Source organism: Podarcis pityusensis (genome assembly GCF_964106645.2).
Source record: "Podarcis pityusensis genome assembly, chromosome: Z".
Classification (NCBI taxonomy): Eukaryota; Metazoa; Chordata; class Lepidosauria; order Squamata; family Lacertidae; genus Podarcis; species Podarcis pityusensis.
In genome coordinates, this window is record NC_138044.1 from 8314093 (window position 1) to 8332796 (window position 18704).

General features: G+C 44.8%; 1 protein-coding gene across 1 annotated transcript in view; it reads left to right on the forward strand.

The window, feature by feature from the left end:
• The window catches only part of TNFSF8 (TNF superfamily member 8), a 25703-nt gene extending 12947 nt beyond the window's left edge, over positions 1–12756 (forward strand). Inside the window, exons 3-4 of the mRNA XM_080991018.1 lie at positions 2381–2458; positions 12164–12756. Coding sequence (XP_080847144.1) covers positions 2381–2458; positions 12164–12597 — 512 coding nt within the window. The 3' untranslated portion in view covers positions 12598–12756. The remainder of the gene's footprint in view (positions 1–2380; positions 2459–12163) is intronic.
• Positions 12757–18704: the final 5948 nt, after the last annotated feature.

An 18704-nucleotide genomic window follows, 5' to 3' on the forward strand; every position in this document is an offset into this window, starting at 1 on the left:
CTGGTAGGAGATTCCTCACCAGTGCTCTAGAGGTTGCTAGGTTCCAACTTCCATCAGCCCTGCTGACTACAGCTGATGTACCCATAGCAGTCTTTGCTCAGATCTTGTAGTTACAATGCTGTTTGTCAAATGTTGTGATACATAAACCATTCAGAAAGCCAGGCAATAACTGAAAAACATGTTTTATCAAGTGAAAGAACCTAGAGAAGTATTAATGACATATTTGTTGTCCCAGCTGAGTTCAGGCATGAAATTTCCACCTAAAGCCAGTAGAAGGCTCTGTTCTATCACATATGAGAAATGTGTTAGAGGCACATAACTTGTTTCTAAGAATCCTGCATCCATCTAGTGTAAAGTGAGAGCTGGACCATAAAGAAGGCTGATTGCCGAAGAATTGATGCTTTTGAATTATGGTGCTGGAGGAGACTCTTGAGAGTCCCATAGATTGCAAGAAGATCAAACCTATCCATTCTGAAGGAAATCAGCCCTGAGTGCTCACTGGAAGGACAGATCCTGAAGCTGAGGCTCTAATACTTTGGCCACCTCATGAGAAGAGAAGACTCCCTGGAAAAGACCCTGGTGCTGGGAAAGATGGAGGGCACAAGGAGAAGGGGACGACAGAGGACGAGATGGTTGGATAGTGTTCTCAAAGCTACCAGCATGAGTGTGACCAAACTGCGGGAGGCAGTGGAAGACAGGAGTGCCTGGCATGCTCTGGTCCATGGGGTCACGAAGAGTCGGACACAACTAAACGACTAAACGACGAAACAACAACAACAACAGTGTAAAGTCATAATTAATGACACCAATCAAGCCTCAGCATCAGGCTCTGATCCTTGCCAAGCCAATACAGTAATGTTCTTGAGTTGTGAAATTCTTCCTTGGTGATGGAACTCAAAAAGCTGAATCACTGCTTCTAATTTGAGATGGTGTCTAGGTGATTCTTGGTGAATTAAGCACACTGAAAGTTCATTATCCCACCGATAAACTCACATGATCTAATTCAATGCATTAATAAAGAAATGTGTGGTGTGTTGTTTTTTTAAAAAAACCCCAAACTACTTTTCTCCCACACCTGCTTCCTGGAGCTCAGATAATAATTCCAAAAAACACCAATATTTCAATCCCACAGCTTTGGCACCTTTCTGTGGTCCTTTGTGGGGATGCTAAGTCACCTCGGAGCATCATTTTTGTTTAAAGAAAGAGCAGTAGGAACTAGGCCCAGATAGAGGGGGGACCATATGGGCCACTTGGCCCGGGCCTTTGATTCCAAAGGGGGCCTCAGTCAGCATATTCAAAAAATTATTTATATACAGTGGTACTGAGGCAAGGAAGAAGGGCTACCCTTATGCAATTCATATAATCAGTTATCAGTAATCAATATATTCATATATGCTCGCACATAACCAGGGCTTACAGTATTTTATAATCCATTTTGAATCAAAGGGAAGCTGTGCCTTAGCTATCTGCATACTGCTTGAAACAGCAAAATTAGGAGCCGACCTTTCCCCTACAAACATTTGTGTACCCTGAATAAGAGGAAGACGTGAATCAGAGATACTGGTACAAAATCCCCTCAGATACAGGCTAAATTAATCCACAGAACAGGAAGAGCAAAATACCAAAATCTCCAATACTCCCTGTCCTGTCATAACTAGGGGAGAGGTTAGACACAGCATCACTGCAAGCAGTGGAAAGCAGAACTAGAACTCCGTGCTTGACCAGTGCTTGACCAGGAGCTGGAAGCATGGCAAGAAGCTCGCTAATTGGCTAATTTTCGCTGGCGATATCGTGACTGCCTCATGGTTGTCTCATGATCTATGATTTGCTGTGATCTGCTCAGGTATAAAGACCTCTGGATTTCTGTCAATCGGGGTCCCAGTTCCTTTTGGAAGAGATTCCAAACTGGGTCCTTATTGCCTGGCAATAAACTTCACCTTCTTATTCTCCATTGCTGAGTCTGCCTGATCCTTATTAACGACAAGCGAGTACCTGCTTACGTTCACGTGCTTCAGTACCTCGGGTTACATACGCTTCAGGTTACAGACTCCGCTAACCCAGAAATAGTGCTTCAGGTTAAGAACTTTGCTTCAGGATGAGAACAGAAATCATGCTCCGGCGGCGCGGCAGCAGCAGGAGGCCCCATTAGCTAAAGTGGTGCTTCGGGTTAAGAACAGTTTCAGGTTAAGAACGGACCTCTGGAACGAATTAAGTACTTAACCCGAGGTACCACTGTACTTACTTGTTTATAAGACTTCAGTTATCCCCAGGGTAAAAAAAAGAGGGGGGGCACATTATCTACCTGGCCCGGGCCTCTGCCTGGCTCTGCAAGGCCCTGGTAGTAACAAGGGTTTTGTTTGTTTTCTTCTTGTCTTTTCAGTGCCATGGAAAATATCAGCAGAGGCTTTGAAAGGTCTGCAGACAATGGCGTCTGAGAAAGCAGCTGCATATCTTCAAGGTCAGTGAGAATAGTCTATAAATCAAAGTATGAGAGGTCGCCCTCTCCCACCATAAAAGCCTCATTGCTTCTTTCTGTATACCTTATATTCTTTGAGTTCCACAAATGCTCTTGTCTACCCCATGACTCTCCACTGTCTACATGTGTGTAGAATAGGGTGTTCCAGAGGCATGTTGTAGATATCTATGGATCCATAGGATTGCCAGTCAGTGTAGGCAGTACTCTGCTAGATGGACCAATAGTCTGACTCAGGATAAGCCAGCTTCCTATGTTCCTTTTGCTATCCACTTAGAGTGAGTCCCCTATCTGGGCCTTCGTTTTTTGTCGCACTCCAGCCGGTGCCTTCAGCAGCTAAGGTCCCACTCCTAGGAGACAGTAAGTGGGCACACTCACTTGCAAACCCATGGTTGGTAGTGCAGTGCAGTCTAAACCAAGGTCAAGTACAGATTATCAGCCCAGGTCAAAAGCATGATCCAGAGATAAGGCCAGTTCAAGGTCAATATCACAAAGAATTCCAACAAGGGAACACTTGGGAACAAGGAAACAGAGACTTTTGTTGTCACCATAAAATGGAAGGCTCGTCTTTTCTGACTTCTTAGAACAAACCCTAGCCACAGCTACTGATAATAAATGCATTTCAGGGACCCCTTACACACAAGGAGACCCAATCTACTTCTACTTGTGGGAATATTAAGGATTGTAGGAGAGGATATATTGATTAAGTAGTATCCTTCCTTCACTCATGCTAGTGAGTGATGTAGCAGAGCAAATTCCCCTCAATATAGCTGGAAGCTAGTTTGCGGATTCGCTTGAATCTCTTAGTTAAGATTATTTCCTGGTGTCCCCTTTGATCCCACTTAAAAGAATAAAGACACAAGAGTCTTTCTGAGTAAAGTAACAAAAGGTTTACTCACATTTCAGGTCACAATTTGATCCCTGAAAGGCAGGCTTTACTTAGTAGTTACACAAAGAAGCAGTGAGTTTGTCTCATATGGAGACTGAACTCATGTGCTGCTGGCTGAGAGCCAGCAGACAGCAAAATTAGATTAAGACAACAAAATGGCTGAAGGAGAGCAGCATGACAGCAAAACGAGATAACAAGACAACACTGGAACAAGACAACTTCAAGACTGACAAAATGGGTGTATGACTCCTTTTATGGAGTCAGTCAGAGCCATGGCCATCTCCCAGATCACATGCAGGGGGAGGAAACTCCAGACCAGTGGAACAGGAAGTTATACTGGCTGGATGTCCCCCTCCCTATGCCCACTCTAGGGGAATAAGGAATGTTGCATTTGACTGTACCAATGGATTACATCCCACACTACTCACATGTCACATGATGACTCTGGGTCTGCAGCCACATGTCATGTCATCTGTCTCAGCAGACCTTTTGGTACTGGTGTTCTTCATGTCTGGAGTTGTGATGACTGCACTTCCTCTGACAGTTCCAAGGATTCTTTAGCAGGTCTCTCCCAGAGGGCCCCTCAGCCCTGGCTCCAAGGAAATGTGTCTGCTCTTCAGGGTCCTTGGGGCACCTGGTTTATCCTCTAAGGAAGGTGTTGCTGAACTACAACTCCCATCATCCTTGGTTATTGGCCATGTTTGCTGGGGCTGATGGGAATTGTAGTTCCGCAACATCTGGAGGGCCAAAGCCCTGCTCTAAGAACTCCCATATGTGGTATCAGGTGAGGGCTGGATATGACAAGGATTCAGTCCCTCTCATTCCCTACCGATCCCACAAAATTAGACTCAAACTGTGCCAGCCCTGGTGACAATAGAAGGAAAACAAATCTCCATACATTCTGCTTCTGTCCTGGCTGCAGCAGGCAACCAGAAATAAGGATCTGGTGGTTACAACTGGGATAATTTTCCTTGCTCGTGTTTCCATAGAGCAAGAATGGAGAAGCTTTGGTCCTAACAAGATGTTGGCCCTGTCATTCTTGGCTCTTAACCATGCTCTTTGGGGGCTGATGGGAGTTGCACTCCAATGACATCCAGAAGACCAAAGGTTCCCCATCCCTGCCATAAAGTTTTTGTAGTTAACATTAGGGCTGCCATACATCCTAAACTGCCTCTGTCCTGTATACCTGAAGGAGCGTCTCCACCCCCATCGTTCAACCCAGACACTGAGATCCAGCGCCGAGGGCCTTCTGGTGGTGCCCTCATTGCGAGAAGTGAGGTTACAGGGAACCAGACAGAAGGCCTTCTCGGTAGTGGCACCCGCCCTGTGGAACACCCTCCCACCAGATGTGAAGGAAATAAGCATCTATCTTATCTTTAAAAGACATCTGAAGGCAGCCCTGTTTAGGGAAGTTTTTAATATTTAATGCTGTATTGTTTTTAACACTTGATTGGAAGCCGCCCAGAGTAGCTGGGGAAAGTCAGCCAGATGGGCGGGGTATAAATAATATATTATTATTATCCAGAATTTCCCAGGCATAGCTGGGATTGAGACTCAATTCAGACTAGGGGTGGGAAGAAAAGAAACCCCCTACACCACAAACACTCATTTGGCCTTATGGCATCTTTGGCCAGGGCCAGCCCATGATGTGTTGTTGCTTGAGGCAAAGCATACAATGGTGCACCCTTCCCCCACCACTGGCACCTCCTCCGCCTGAGGCAACCAGAGACAGTCCAGGGGAGCCTCTGATTGCTGAAGGAGGCGGGGGTGGCAGCCAGAGAGGAGCAAACAGTGGGTAGGGGTGGAGCAGGAAGCGAGGTGGTGGTGACAGCAAGCAACAAGCACAGAAGGTGGTAAGCAACGTGCTCTTGGGGCCCCAGACCTGCTGCCCCTGCCAGCTGTTCCCAGCATGCTGCCTGAGGTGACTGCCTCACTGTCTTTGACTGCCCTACACCTTGTATCACATATATAAAAAAACCAATCAGGAAATTCGTAGCTTATCTCCATGCCACTCTACACATATTGGCAGGCAGGCTGAGGCAGTTGTCACCAGTGGTAGAAGCCTAAGAGGTGGTGTCCCTGTGGGCACCTTGCCTGCCCTGCTACCTCTGGCAGTGACAGAGAAGCAGGGGTTTTTCCAGTGAATAACAACAACAACAACAATTTATTATTTATACCCCACCCATCTGGCTGGGCTTCCCCAGCCACTCTGGGCGGCTTCCAACCAAATATTAAAATACAGTAATACATCAAACATTAAAAGCTTCCCTAAACAGGGCTACCTTCAGATGTCTTCTAAAAGTTTTGTACACTACCCAGGTAAGCAAGGCTACATTACGGCCAGGGGGCAGTGGCAGGGTGACATTTTCCCGCTGAGCCTCAGATGGCGAAAAGTGACTCACTTCCCCTGCATATTGGCCCAGTGTGCATGTCACAGTAAGCATGTCTTAAACAAGCAATGGTTAAATGTAAATGAGCAGTAGGCTTGTGAACACTCAGACTTTCCTGAATTATTCTCCTCCACCACCCCTGTGGGGAAAGTAGAATTCAGATACCTTACATGTGTTGAGCTTAGCTCCCATCCTCGTCACCAGTGAAATATATTCAGAGTCGAGAGTGGATTTCATGCTCTTTATTCAGCTCATGGTGGTGAGGAGGAATGGAAGTTCCCCCAGAATGTCTGCTTTATATACATTATTTACACAATGGCCTGCATGTGATTGGCTAATTCCAGGATTCTCCTGTGAGCCAATCAGGTCGCGGATTCACTTCCACCTGGAGCTGGATTGAGTGGCTCCTGTGGACCAATCAGAGTGCTGCATTCTGGAGCCTATTGTTCTAGGACCAATCAGGCTGCTGCATTCTGAATCCTATTGTTCTAGGAGCAATCAGACTGCTGCATTTTGGATCCTATTCAAATCAGTACATAACAGAACCATATAATAAGAACTTTATTGTTCAACACATCTTTCTTATTGAAGTCTAATTAACCTTTGGGAGTGTTGTAGAGAGGGAAGGAATTGGTTACAGAGGAACAAAACACCCATACCATCTCCAGATGTCACCAAGCTCAACAATCAGGCGCTTTTGTGCTTCCGTGTGTTGCATTTCTAGCCCACTCCCCCCCCCCCAAGGAGCTCAAGGTGGCATACATGGTTCTTTCCCTCCTCATTTAACCCCCCACAAGAGCCCTGTGAGATAGGCTAAGAGATGATGACCCAGTGAGCTTCATTGCCAAGTGGGGATTTGAAACCTGGTCTCCCAGGTCCTAGTCCATCACTCTAACTTCAACACCACAGCACATGAAATAAAGAATTATGATGTTGGCAAATGTGTCTGTTGGAGAAATTTGCACTAAACTGATGACAGGTGCATGTGACTTGGCTTCATGGGTCATAGGGAGAAACCAAGAGTCCTCATTAGGACAATCTACTGCAGGATTTCCAACAACTATCTTCTTGTCACCTTGAGACAATTTTTTATAGTAGGCATCTAACACGCTTAACTAATAATAATAGCAGAATTATATAATTGTAGAGTTGGAAGGAACACCCCAAGGGTCACCAAGTATTCCTAAAAGAAAAGCTTCTGGTTTCTTAAAAAAAGTTATATTGAACATCCCCCCCCCCAGCTCATTATGTATCATTTCCCAGAACAACATCTGCTTCTATATATTGTAGAGATAAGGCATCCAGCTTACCGTGTTGCATAGTTGTTGGTTGTTCTGTTGTGGTTTTTAATATACTTCAACCAAGAAAATGAAAGCTCACCTGAGCAATTTCTGCCAATTAATGTTAAAAAGCTGGCAATGGAAAATGTTTGTGGTGCCCCCCTTCCCTTGATGCCTTAAACACTGCTTACTTTGCTTAATAGTTAATCTAGCCCTGATGAAGGGCCTTCTGCTCTTTTGTTCTGGGTGAGGCAAAGTAATCTACTGATTAGTTTGACACAGTGGGAGGTTTCAGATTGCCTTGAAAGCCTTTTGATTGATGAGCTTCTATCTCACCACAATGTCATCAGCTGGTCATGCAACAAATGGTTGCATCAACTGGATGACCTCAATCCACATCCACTTGCATTCTCAGAGCTCAGCTGAAAGCAGCCATAAGGGCGAAACTGAACCAGACGTAAGAGCAGGAAGGTCAAATGAGGAGCCAAAAGTAGAAACTATTCAATGAGTAATTTCCTTCAGCTTTCTCCTATGCTGCTGCTGGGACTGCAGAAGTGTGTGCCACCACCTGCAGATGTGCTGCGTGGCAGGATTTGACTCAGTCCTATGCAATAGTCATACACAGTTACTGATGTAACTGAAGTTTCTGATACACAAAGAAGTTCCTCTGGGATTACATCTTCAGGAGGAACATGCTTTGTGTTGAGTCGGTTACTTACAGATTTTGCTCCTAGCATGTTTTCTTGACTAAATTCTAAAACAGGTTGCAATTGAGAAGATTTTGGATATGAAGGGTCATCGTCAACTGAATTCTACTCAGAGCAGACCCACTGAAATGAATAGGCTTCAGATAGTCATGCCCATTCATTTCAATGGGTCTACACTTTGAGTATGACTTAGTTGAACACAACTGAAGGCTTTATTATATCAGGGATGAGGAACCTGTCAAACTCCAAATGCTGCTGGACTCCTAAGACCCATCATCCCTGGCCACTGGACATGTCCACTGAGGCTGTTGAGAGTTGGAGTCCAACAACATATGGAGAGCCAGAAGTTCTCTACTTCTGCTGTATATGGCCTGGTGTGTCCACATTGACTTGGTGGTGTGTTCACATTGATTCTCCTGACTAGATTCAAGCTCGGAAGTGGGTGCTTAATTCACAGATCCTAACATACCTGTTTCTGCTGGTGATGTAGCAGAAGGTCAGGCACCAAACCCCGTTTGCTGGAGTTCCTAATTCAGGGATGGGGAACCTGTAGCCCTTCAGCTGCTATTGGACTCCCATCAGCCTCTGCCACTATGTCCAATGGCCAAGGATGATGGGGGTTATAGTTAAACTACATCTGGAGGGTTACAGGTTCTCAATCTCTACCCTGCTTCAAGACTTTTCAGTACCTGGTTCTTTGAATATATACCAACATCTATTTGTGCTTCTTGGTGCAATTGCAATAAAATAAAATAACAACAACAACACAGAATTAGTGAATTCGACAGTGATAGTTTCTGAGAGGAGCTGAAACTAAAAGGCTTGTTCTTCCCACCTGAGTCTGAAGTTTGATTGAAATGAATCTAGACGATCTGTGTCCTTCAAGCATACCTGAAATTGAACTGTTTCCAAATTTTAGAGCACTTGACCCCAAAAGGGATATTAGTGACTGGGCAATAGTTATCTGGTCTTCAACCGCTGGGTCAGGACTCAGGACCCACTACTGGGTCGTGGCCTGATCCAATGTGGCTTGCAATAGGAGCACCAGTACAATGCAAATATATAAGAAATGGGTCCCCAAATACATGTTTGAGTTAAAAGTGGTCCTGGGCCTGAGAAGGTTGAAGATACCTGATCTAATATTTCCAGATCCAGTGACAAACTTTTGAGAAGGTGGTACACTATTGCCTACTTAAGGGCAACGTGAGGTTGTATTAACTTTTTGGCATGGGCAGAAATGTGTGTGTTCCCATTAGTAAAATGCAACACAAACAGAATCTACACAATGCCACACAAACAGAGGTATGTTGCATTTTATCATACAATCAAATGAAGATTAGATTTGGCTGTTAGGTTTTGCAGTTTCTTATTAATGAGCATTGGTAACAAATGAATGGAAAGTTTCAGAGCATATTATAATTTTTTTTAAAAAGAAACTCTCCATTTTAAATAAGAACTCAGGACAGGAACTGAGGATAAAGCAAATCCACAGAAGAACAAAGAAGTGAAAAAGTGAAAATCCTATTGGGCAGTGTCAACATTATTGAGCTCATGGCAAGGTGCATGCCCCAGCAGGAGATACATGTGCAATATCTGGAGCCTTCTGGCCCTACTGCATTTTCATATCACTATTGAATACCTATTATTTCTGAGCAAAGGGAGAAGAAGGAGCAGTTCACTGCCAGAGTCCTTGACTTTTCCTCTGGGAGGTGGACAGAGTAGGGACAGAAAGAAAGTCAATGGGTGGTCAGTGATGCAGAGGTGATGTAAACACTGGGTAGTGTGACCTACTGGTGACAGCTTGCCCTAGGGCCCCCAAAATCCTGGCACCAAACCTGGTACCCAGCTTTTTCTAAATAAAATTATTGATGGATTATTATTATTTTATTAAACAATAAAGCAGACAGTACAAATGGAAAAAGACAAACAAAAAATTATATGAATTCAGTACAAGGAGCTTTTGATGATAAAATCCAAAACTCAAATAGTAACACATCAGGAATAAATAGAATGACTATAGTTGTAAAGTTATAAATGGGGTGTAAAAGTAATAAATGGGATTTACATTGAACAAGAAAAGAAAAGGATATTGCCTGTTTGTAAATTACTCCCGTGTAATTATGTTGTCGTATAGTTTTTATTATTATTTATTGTTCATTAGATTTATATACCACCCTTCATCATAAGATCAATACAGGATAAAAACACAAGTAAATAATTAAAACAAAACAGCAAAACAATAACCCCGGTGTTGTGTATTCAGTGGTCTGTGTTTGCCTGGAGTCTGGACTAAGGATTCCGAGCTCCTGTGTTCTGATTCGATACGTATTGTCCAATCACAGAACATTTCAGTATTTTGGCCTCTGCCATTGGCCCTTGAACTCTGAGTCATGATTTCCAGTTTGGAAGTGTAGACAGCCAATCACGTTGGGAGTGGCCCAGGCTTTCAGAAATATATATAAGTAGTTGCTTTGGCTCTGTTTCCCAGTTAGGTAGTTCAATAAAGGTTCTTGTCGTTATCACTGTGTCTTGCCTCGTGGGAACACAACTACACTTCACCCCCCTTCCCACAGACACATTTAAAAGGCTATGGAATATTAATCAGCTGAAGGCGGAAGAGGAATGTTTTTGCCTGGCACCTAAAAATATATAATGAAGGTGTCTCCCTGTGGAGAGCATTCCACAAGCAGGGAGTTCTTGTGTTGCCACCCTCCGGACCTCACATGGAGGAGGCACATGAAAAAGGGCCTCAGAGGATGAATGCAGAGACCATGACGGTTAAATGGGGAGAGGCGGTCCTTGAGGTATTGTGGTCCTGAGCCATTTAAGGCTTTATAGGTCAAAACCAGCACTTTGAACTGGGCCTATAAGCTAATTGGCAGCCAGTGCAGTCAGGCCAGGATCAGTGTAATAATATGCTCAAACCGTCTTGTCTCAGTGAGCAGCCTGGCTGTCAAATTCTGCACCAGCTGAAGCTTCTGAACCATCTTCAGAGGCAGCCCGACATAATTAATCATTAACCCTCAAATAGAAGTGAAATCAGAAAGATCAGTGCTATCCCTAACCACATAAAGTCAACAGGTCAATTTCCCTGAGCATTGGATGTAATTTTCTTGAGCCAGTCTAAAGTATAACATGAGACATCTTTCCAGCCCTATGCAATTATTAATCAAGTGACCACCAAGAGATATATAATTAACTGTTTACATATAAGATCCATGCCTAGTTTTTGCATTCATTGAAGTTGTCTCTACGCCAATATATTTAATTGCTATCCTTTTGTATTATTGTGATTAATAGCTATACAGTGGTACCTTGGGTTAAGAACTTAATTTGTTCTGGAGGTCCGTTCTTAACCTGAAACTGTTCTTAGCCTGAGGCACAACTTTAGCTAATGGGGCCTCCTGCTGCCGCCTCATGATTTCTGTTCTCATCCTGAGGTAAAGTTCTTAACCCGAGGCATAGCTGTCAACTTTCAGATTTGAAAATAAGGGATCAGCAGTCTCACCAGTCCTGGGGACAGTCTACAGGATATCTAACAATCCGGGATAGCAGCGGGAAGCAGCGGCCAGTGGCGCTGGAATAAGGGAATTTCCCACAAAAAAAGGGAAGGTTGACAGCTATGACCCGAGGTACTATTTCTGGGTTAGCGGAGTCTGTAACCTGAAGCTTCTGTAACCTGAAGCGTCTGTAACCCGAGGTAGCACTGTACTGCTTACCGGCAAAAATGGCTTAAAGGCAGTTTACAAGTATATAATCAATTGTAATATGCACACAAAATTAAAATCCACAATAAAACAATTTCATTAAAGCATTCAAAAAACATCCATGATTAAAATGTGCAATAAAACAAGTTACAATATGGTTGAAAGACATAACAATTTAAAACTTTTTTAGTAAAGCAATTAAAACAATTATAACAGGAAGTTCAAGTTCAGGGGAATGTTTCTCTAAACAGGTGTCTCTTCAAGAGCTGACAGAATGCAAATCTTGATGGGGTCTCTTGTATTACAGCATGGATCGGATAAATCATGGGTGGGAAACCCTGGAACCAAATGTTACCCTCTTAAGTTATCTGGCCCTCGGGACTCTCCACACCACACTCCCTCCCCCAAGCCACGCCACTCACTGGCTCTGCTTCATTGAGTGTGCCCCCCCACCCCCCGAGTGGAATATGTCCTTGAGCTGTGATAATGTTTCTTGCTTGCTTAGATGGAGGATAGAGAGGAGTATGTGAGTGCCTGTAGAAAACAGCCTACTGTACAAAGGCAAAAATTACATTTGCCGGGCCTCTCACTTTTGTCCCAGGCCCCGCCCACCTCTGACACGGTTGTCCCAGAAGATAATGTGACCGTCTGGCTGAAATTGGCTTCCCACCCATTTTAAATGATGAATGCTTATATCTCATCCTCTCCTTTCTTTAGTGCTTAGGCCAATCAACCAGTCAGAACTACGATGGATTAATGAGGGCATCCTGTACAACATTCACTACAACCATGGAAGGCTGGTGATTCAGACACCTGGAATGTACTTCATCTATTGTCATTTGCACTTTTACATTGCCGAGTGCAAAGGTGGGGAGATCACCATAAAGTTGGAGATTCTTGTGAACACATCTGTGGCGAGGTCAACTTTGCTCACTTTGTGCAGCTCTCAGAAAACTTTCAGAGACAAAAGACAAGACCTCTTCATAACTTTACTGGCAGAATTGAAGAAGGGGAATACAATAGGAGTACAGGTCAATGAATTCAGCTATGTGGATGTATCTGACTTTCCTGAAAACAATGTTTTTGGAGCCTTCAAGTACACTGGTGAAAACTGGAGGTACTCTTTGTTCAGGACAGAAGATGAAAAATGACTTTAATTGTTCTAAATAAAGGTATATGTATACTGAGGACCTGTCATTTGAGATGTGCCAAATTCAGTTCCTCTTGAAGGGACTATGGAACATTTGGTGGCTATTATGCAGAGAACAGTGGAGGCTGGTCCACTAGGACAAACAGGGCACTGCCCCATCGACATCAATCTGCCCTTAGCCAGCCTGCCCTTGCTTGCCTTCTTCTTTACAACCAGACAAGGGTTGACCCTGGCTTTCAGCTTCATAGTGTTATCCTGGTAGAACTCAAAGGGGAGGAGGATGGGGACAAAACCAGAATTAGTTGACTCCACCTGTCATAGGCTCTGGATCTGGATCTGTCTTCTGCCCTCCCTCCCAATCCCTTTGGGCACCACTCACCAATGGCAGAAAGTGGGGTGTGAAATACACATACACACACAAAGAAACAAACCTGTTATTGCTGCAAAAAAGTTCAAAGGTATTTCTGATCTTATAAAATACAGTGGACGCTCGGGTTGTGAACATGATCTGTGCGGGATGCACGTTTGCAACCCGCAGCATTCGCAACCCGCGTCTGCGTGTCTGTGCACATGCAGGTTGCGATTCAGCACTTCTATGCATGCACAAAGCGTGATTTACCACTTCTGCGCATGCGCGACCACCAAAACCCGGAAGTAACCTGTTCCAGTACTTCTGGATTTTGGCGTTCCGCAACCCGGAAGTAACCCATTCCGGTACTTCTGGGTTTCGGCGGTCTGCAACCCAAAAAAACGCAACCTGAAATATCTGTAACCCGAGGTATGACTGTACAAGGATACCCTGAACTGGCATAGAAATGGGGGGACTGGGTGCTATATTTTCTTTTTTTCTATTTATATGGTAGAAGAAAATACAGGTATGATCTAGCAGTTATATGTCCCATTGATGTCAGTGGAAGAGCTTTGTGGTGCAATTCTACATGTTTGCTCAAATATAAGCCACATCGAGTCCACTGACAGGGATAGAAGAACCTCAGGTGTGGGGGCCATATGTGCCCATCCAGGCCTCTTTATTTGGCCCTTGGGATTTCCACCAGGCTGCACCAGTTCTTCAGCCACATCCCCTCTCCCTAGGCCACACCATTCACTATCTCTGTCAATGCCTCTTGTAAGCCTGGTCAGAGGATAGAGAGTGGTACATGACTGTGTATAGAAACTAGCCTACCGGAAAAGTAACATTCACATTTTTTGCTCTGCCTAGTCTTTCAGCTGGCTCACACACCACTTTGGCATGTGGCTGCAGGAAGCTTGCCCAGAAGGGTATGTGGCCCTTCGGATGAAAATTATTTCCCAGGCCTAGTGCATAGGATTGCAGCCCTTCTCTCTCCCGCTGAGAATAATTGGACCTAAAAGTCAATTTTGCCCATTGGATTTATATTCCAGGGATGCAATCCCACACCCAATTTCCTGGGAATAAGCCTGTTAAATACAGTGGAATTTATTTAGGAATTGGAATAGCCGTGTATAATATTGTTAGAAGAAGAGAAAAGCTGTATCTTCAAGATGACCTTAAAGCTCAAATGACATTTCCCCAAAATCTGATAGAACTTCAATGTGACTTCCAAAAAATCAAACCTTAGCAAGTTTCTTTTCAGAAATGCAATTTCTGAGGAATGGTATAACTCTTAACTTTTGTTGATGTCTTAGGAGGCACTATATGAAACTACCAATCAATGACAATACTATTAGAATACCACTGGTTATTTTTTCTCTTTTCTTTTGGAAAAATCTCCAAATCCATAATGCAACATGAAAAGGAAAATGGTGGGTTGGGAGCCGCTAGTGGTTCACAGCCTGGACACCTCTTGAGATTCATCTACTGTAATAGCAGAGTCTAGAGTCTCGCAGATGCAAGCAATTTTATCCTCAAAATGCTTTGCAAACAAGCCACAGTGAGCTACTGTTGGTTCTGCCCCCTCCTTGGGCCAAACTGTTCAAGGCCTCACACTCCCAATAGAAGTTCTGCTGGGCAGCACAATGAGGATGCAATGGAGGCAGCAAAGTATGCCTTCATTGCCACTAGGTAGGCTTGATGATGAGCCCTCACCGTGTTCAATTGCATTTGACTAGAGTTTTCCTCTACTCATGTTCAACCTATCTCCCAGCTTGTTTCCTTAATCTAAGCTCTGGAATATACCAGAGAAGCAAGCAGGCTCCAAAAAGTGAGAGAGAGCACTCAGGGGCAATCATGTCAATGGCCTAAGCCGTTCCGATGTTCAGAAGTCATCCAGGGCTTTGACAGAAGCACCAAGCATGTCAGCCAGAAAATCCCCCAGAACCACCTGGAGACCCATTGGATCGATCAGCCTTCAAGGGTGCACCATCCTCATAGGTCCCTGCCTCTTCAGAGGAGATAGGGTGCTGAAAGCCCAAACCTCCACAGGAAGTGAGATGGTTATGACAAGGGACTGCTGTCAGCATCCCCTCTACAGTTCTCTATAGTTCTATGATTCTAACAAGTACCCCAGAATTGCAGAGTTGGAAGGGACCCCAAGGGTTATCTACTATAAGCCCCTGAAATGTTTTTGTTTAGAAATGCAGAATTCACAGCTAAATAATCCCTGGCAGTCGGCCATCCGACCTGCTTAAAAAGCTCCAATGAAGGTGTGTTTACCACCCTCCAAAGTAGTCCATGCTATTGTCAAATGTCTCTTACAGTGCAAACTGATTCAAATTTCTCCTTCATTCCTATTCTCCACTGCATCCCAGTTAAGATTACTCTGGAATAAATTATATGAACAGAGTACAGATGTTTAATGAAAGAAGCTGAAAGTGTATATAAATGGTTATTAATCTTTGTAAAGTTCTTGAGAGCAGGGAGGCTGGATGATTCAGGATACACGCCCAATGCTTATGCCAAAACCTAATGACATCTGTAATCAATAAAGCTGTAGCCTGTCTGATCCCAAAATGATTGTCCTGTAACGATTACATCATCCCATCCTTTAGCCCTCGCCACCTACATGTGGGCTTGGCAATATTCCTTATTTAGCAAATATTCACACTGTCCCACTATCTTGTGATCAGCATAATGAGAAATAAAAGCACACTATAAATGAAAGCGATGCTTAGGATATCCTGTTATAGAGCAAGAGCATGGTGCAATAGAGTTGTAATTTTCGGGCAGATGACAGAACAAAGAAAGCCTAAAAAGGACCACCTCTCCCCATATGACCCAACCATCAACTGAGGGTATTCTTCATGTGCCCCCTTCCATGAGAATATACAAAAACACAACAGAACATCACACATTAAATGCTTCCTGATACAGGGCTGCTTTCAGATGTTTATGGAAGGTCGTATGATTATCCATCTCTTTGACATCTACAGGGAGAGCATTCCACAGGGCAGGCACCACTACCAAGAAGGCCCTCTGCCTGGTTCCCTGTAACTTCACTTCTCGCAATGAGGGAACCACCAAAAGGTCCTCAGAACTGGACCTCAGTGTCTGTATGGGGGAAAGGGGCTCCTTCAGGTAGACCAACCATGCCAGAACCCAAGCCTGAACCCAAGCCCTCACAGACACAAAAAAACTATAACAAATTAAAAATGAACACACACACACACCAGACCCAGACAATTGCTATAACTTGTAAAAATGCCCCCAGATGGGCATGTAGACCCCCCGAAAGAGGACATGTCCGGGATTTCCCAGATGTATGGCAACCCTAGGCTGTGTCACCTGTCTGAACAAAGGACTTAAATTCTAAAAGCAGCTCCCAGAACACCTCATAAAACCATTAGTTGAGGTTTTAATTTAATATAAAAAACACCCAGTCAATAGAGTTAATAGTGCATTATGCAAAAGTGCCACAGAACGAATCGACACTGGGTTGTGTCCAACTAAATTCTACTCAGAGTAGGCCCATTGGAATTAATGGATCTAATCAGTCATCTTCATTATTTTCAGTGGGGCTATTCTGAACAGGACTAATATTGATTGAACCTATTGTCCCATTACATTTATATTCTGCAGTTCAGAGATGGAGGACCATGGCTATGCTTGCTGGAGCTGATGGAGTTTTGAGTCACATGTCTGGAAGACATCCAGTTCCCCATCCATGCTCTGAATCAACCACTGAAGTGGATGAGTATGTTGAGGGGAAAACAGAAACCACCTATTGTTAGAACTAAAGAAAACATATATAATCTCAGTAACCTTTCTTCTTCCGCTTCCTTTGGGTTTTAAGCCAATATTTGAGAACAGGGCAAGTGAGCTCTTATTTCAGTTAGCAACATTCTTGTTTCAGTTTGTAAGAAAGGAAGTCTTAAGTACCCACCACCCAAAGTACAATAGAACCTCCTTTGCATGTCTGGAGTCTGAGGCAAGTCTGGTGATGAGATTTGGCTTCCCTTGGAGAACAATGAGCCCAGCAATTGTCACCTCTGGGCATTTCCTGGGGTAGGAGGTGTGTATACATGTCTTCAAGCTTGGTCTCCGTCATCGCCAACTGCCACTGATTGTTACAGAGGTTGTATTCACACAGCACTTTATTCCATTTCCCCATTTTCTTAACTATTGGAAGATTCAAGAAGAAAGTAGAAGAAAGTACTTCTTCCATCCATTTGTGGAATGCTGTCCTCAGGGAGGTTTGCCTGTTGCCTTCATTATACATCTTTAGGTGCCAGGTGAAAACATTCCTTTTCAACCAGGCCTTTTGCTGATTAATATTCTACAGCAGTGGTTCCCAATTAGGGATTTGGGGCCCCCTGCAGGTCTGTGAAACCGACCCAAGGGGTCTGCAGCCCCATCCCTTGCCTCCACCCAACTAATTTTTTGTCACATTTGCATGGCAATATCACAAATTTTATGGTCTGTTTTAGCGCTGTGTGATTTTTCAATATGTTGGCCAAAATCGGTTTTGAAATAACACCACAATAACGATTTTGACCCAGCAAGAAGAAGAAGAAGAAGAGTTTGGATTTGATATCCCGCCTTTCACTCCCCTTCAGGAGTCTCAAAGTGGCTAACATTCTCCTTTCCCTTCCTCCCCCACAATAAACACTCTGTGAGGTGAGTAGGGCTGAGAGACTTCAAAGAAGTGTGACTGGAGTTTGGAGGAGTTTGGATTTGATATCCCGCATTTCACTCCCTTTAAGGACTGGCCCAAAGTCACCCAGCAGCTGCAGTGGAGGAGCGGAGACGCGAACCCAGTCCCCCAGATTATGAGACTACCGCTCTTAACCACTACACCACACTGGCTCCTCCTTTCTCCTCGCACGAGGGAAAGCAGGGCAGCTGATTTCAAGGCGCCGCCAATATTGCACGATGATCTCAGCTGATAAACACATGGCACGGTGGCTCTGGCGCCCTGCAGTCATTTGCAGTCACTCACAAGCCCCCTCCTGCTGGAGGGTGGCCAAGGGGAAAGTGGCAGGTGGCGCCAGCCAAATGCTTTTCGGGCAGCACAATGCCTGCAGGCACTTGAGCCACTGCGTTGCTCGCAGGAGAGATGCCATGACTTGGGCGTGCTGCAGGCCCAGTGATGCTTGCGGGACCAGCGCGTGCCAGTTGCATCATTTTTGGCCACCCTCTAGTGGGAAGGACAGCAGCTCAGCATGCCCCAGACTGCATTGCTTTTGGAAGCAAAGCACCAGGCTCTAGGGCTCCTGGACTTGTACGTCACCTTGATCTCCATCATGCCGCCCCCAAGGTAAGTGCCGCCCTGCCCGCTAGCTACGTTAGTGCATAGAGTTATCAACATTTTCAAAAGTAGGGTGTCCATGTTAGCTGGAATGTGTTCAGAAGAGGGCAGTCAAGACGATCAAGGGTCTGGAAACTACGTAATGAGGAATGCTTGAAGGAGCTGGGTACATTTAGCCTGATAAAGCCACTTCCAGGCCTGCCCCAGGAGGTGGGGTTGCGGGCATCACGCCCTTCCCCACGTGAGCGGGGGCTGGTCTCAGCCCCCGCGAGAGCAGGGGAATCCCATCCGGCCACGCCTCCCGGCCAGCCAATCGGCTGGCTGGAGGGGGCGTGGCTTGCCCTATTTAGGGCCGGAGCGGAGGGGGCTCGCCCTCTCTTCTCCGGCTAGCCCCACGTTTCCCAGCTGATCCTGTCGTCGTTGGAGCCTTTTTTCTTTTGCCACG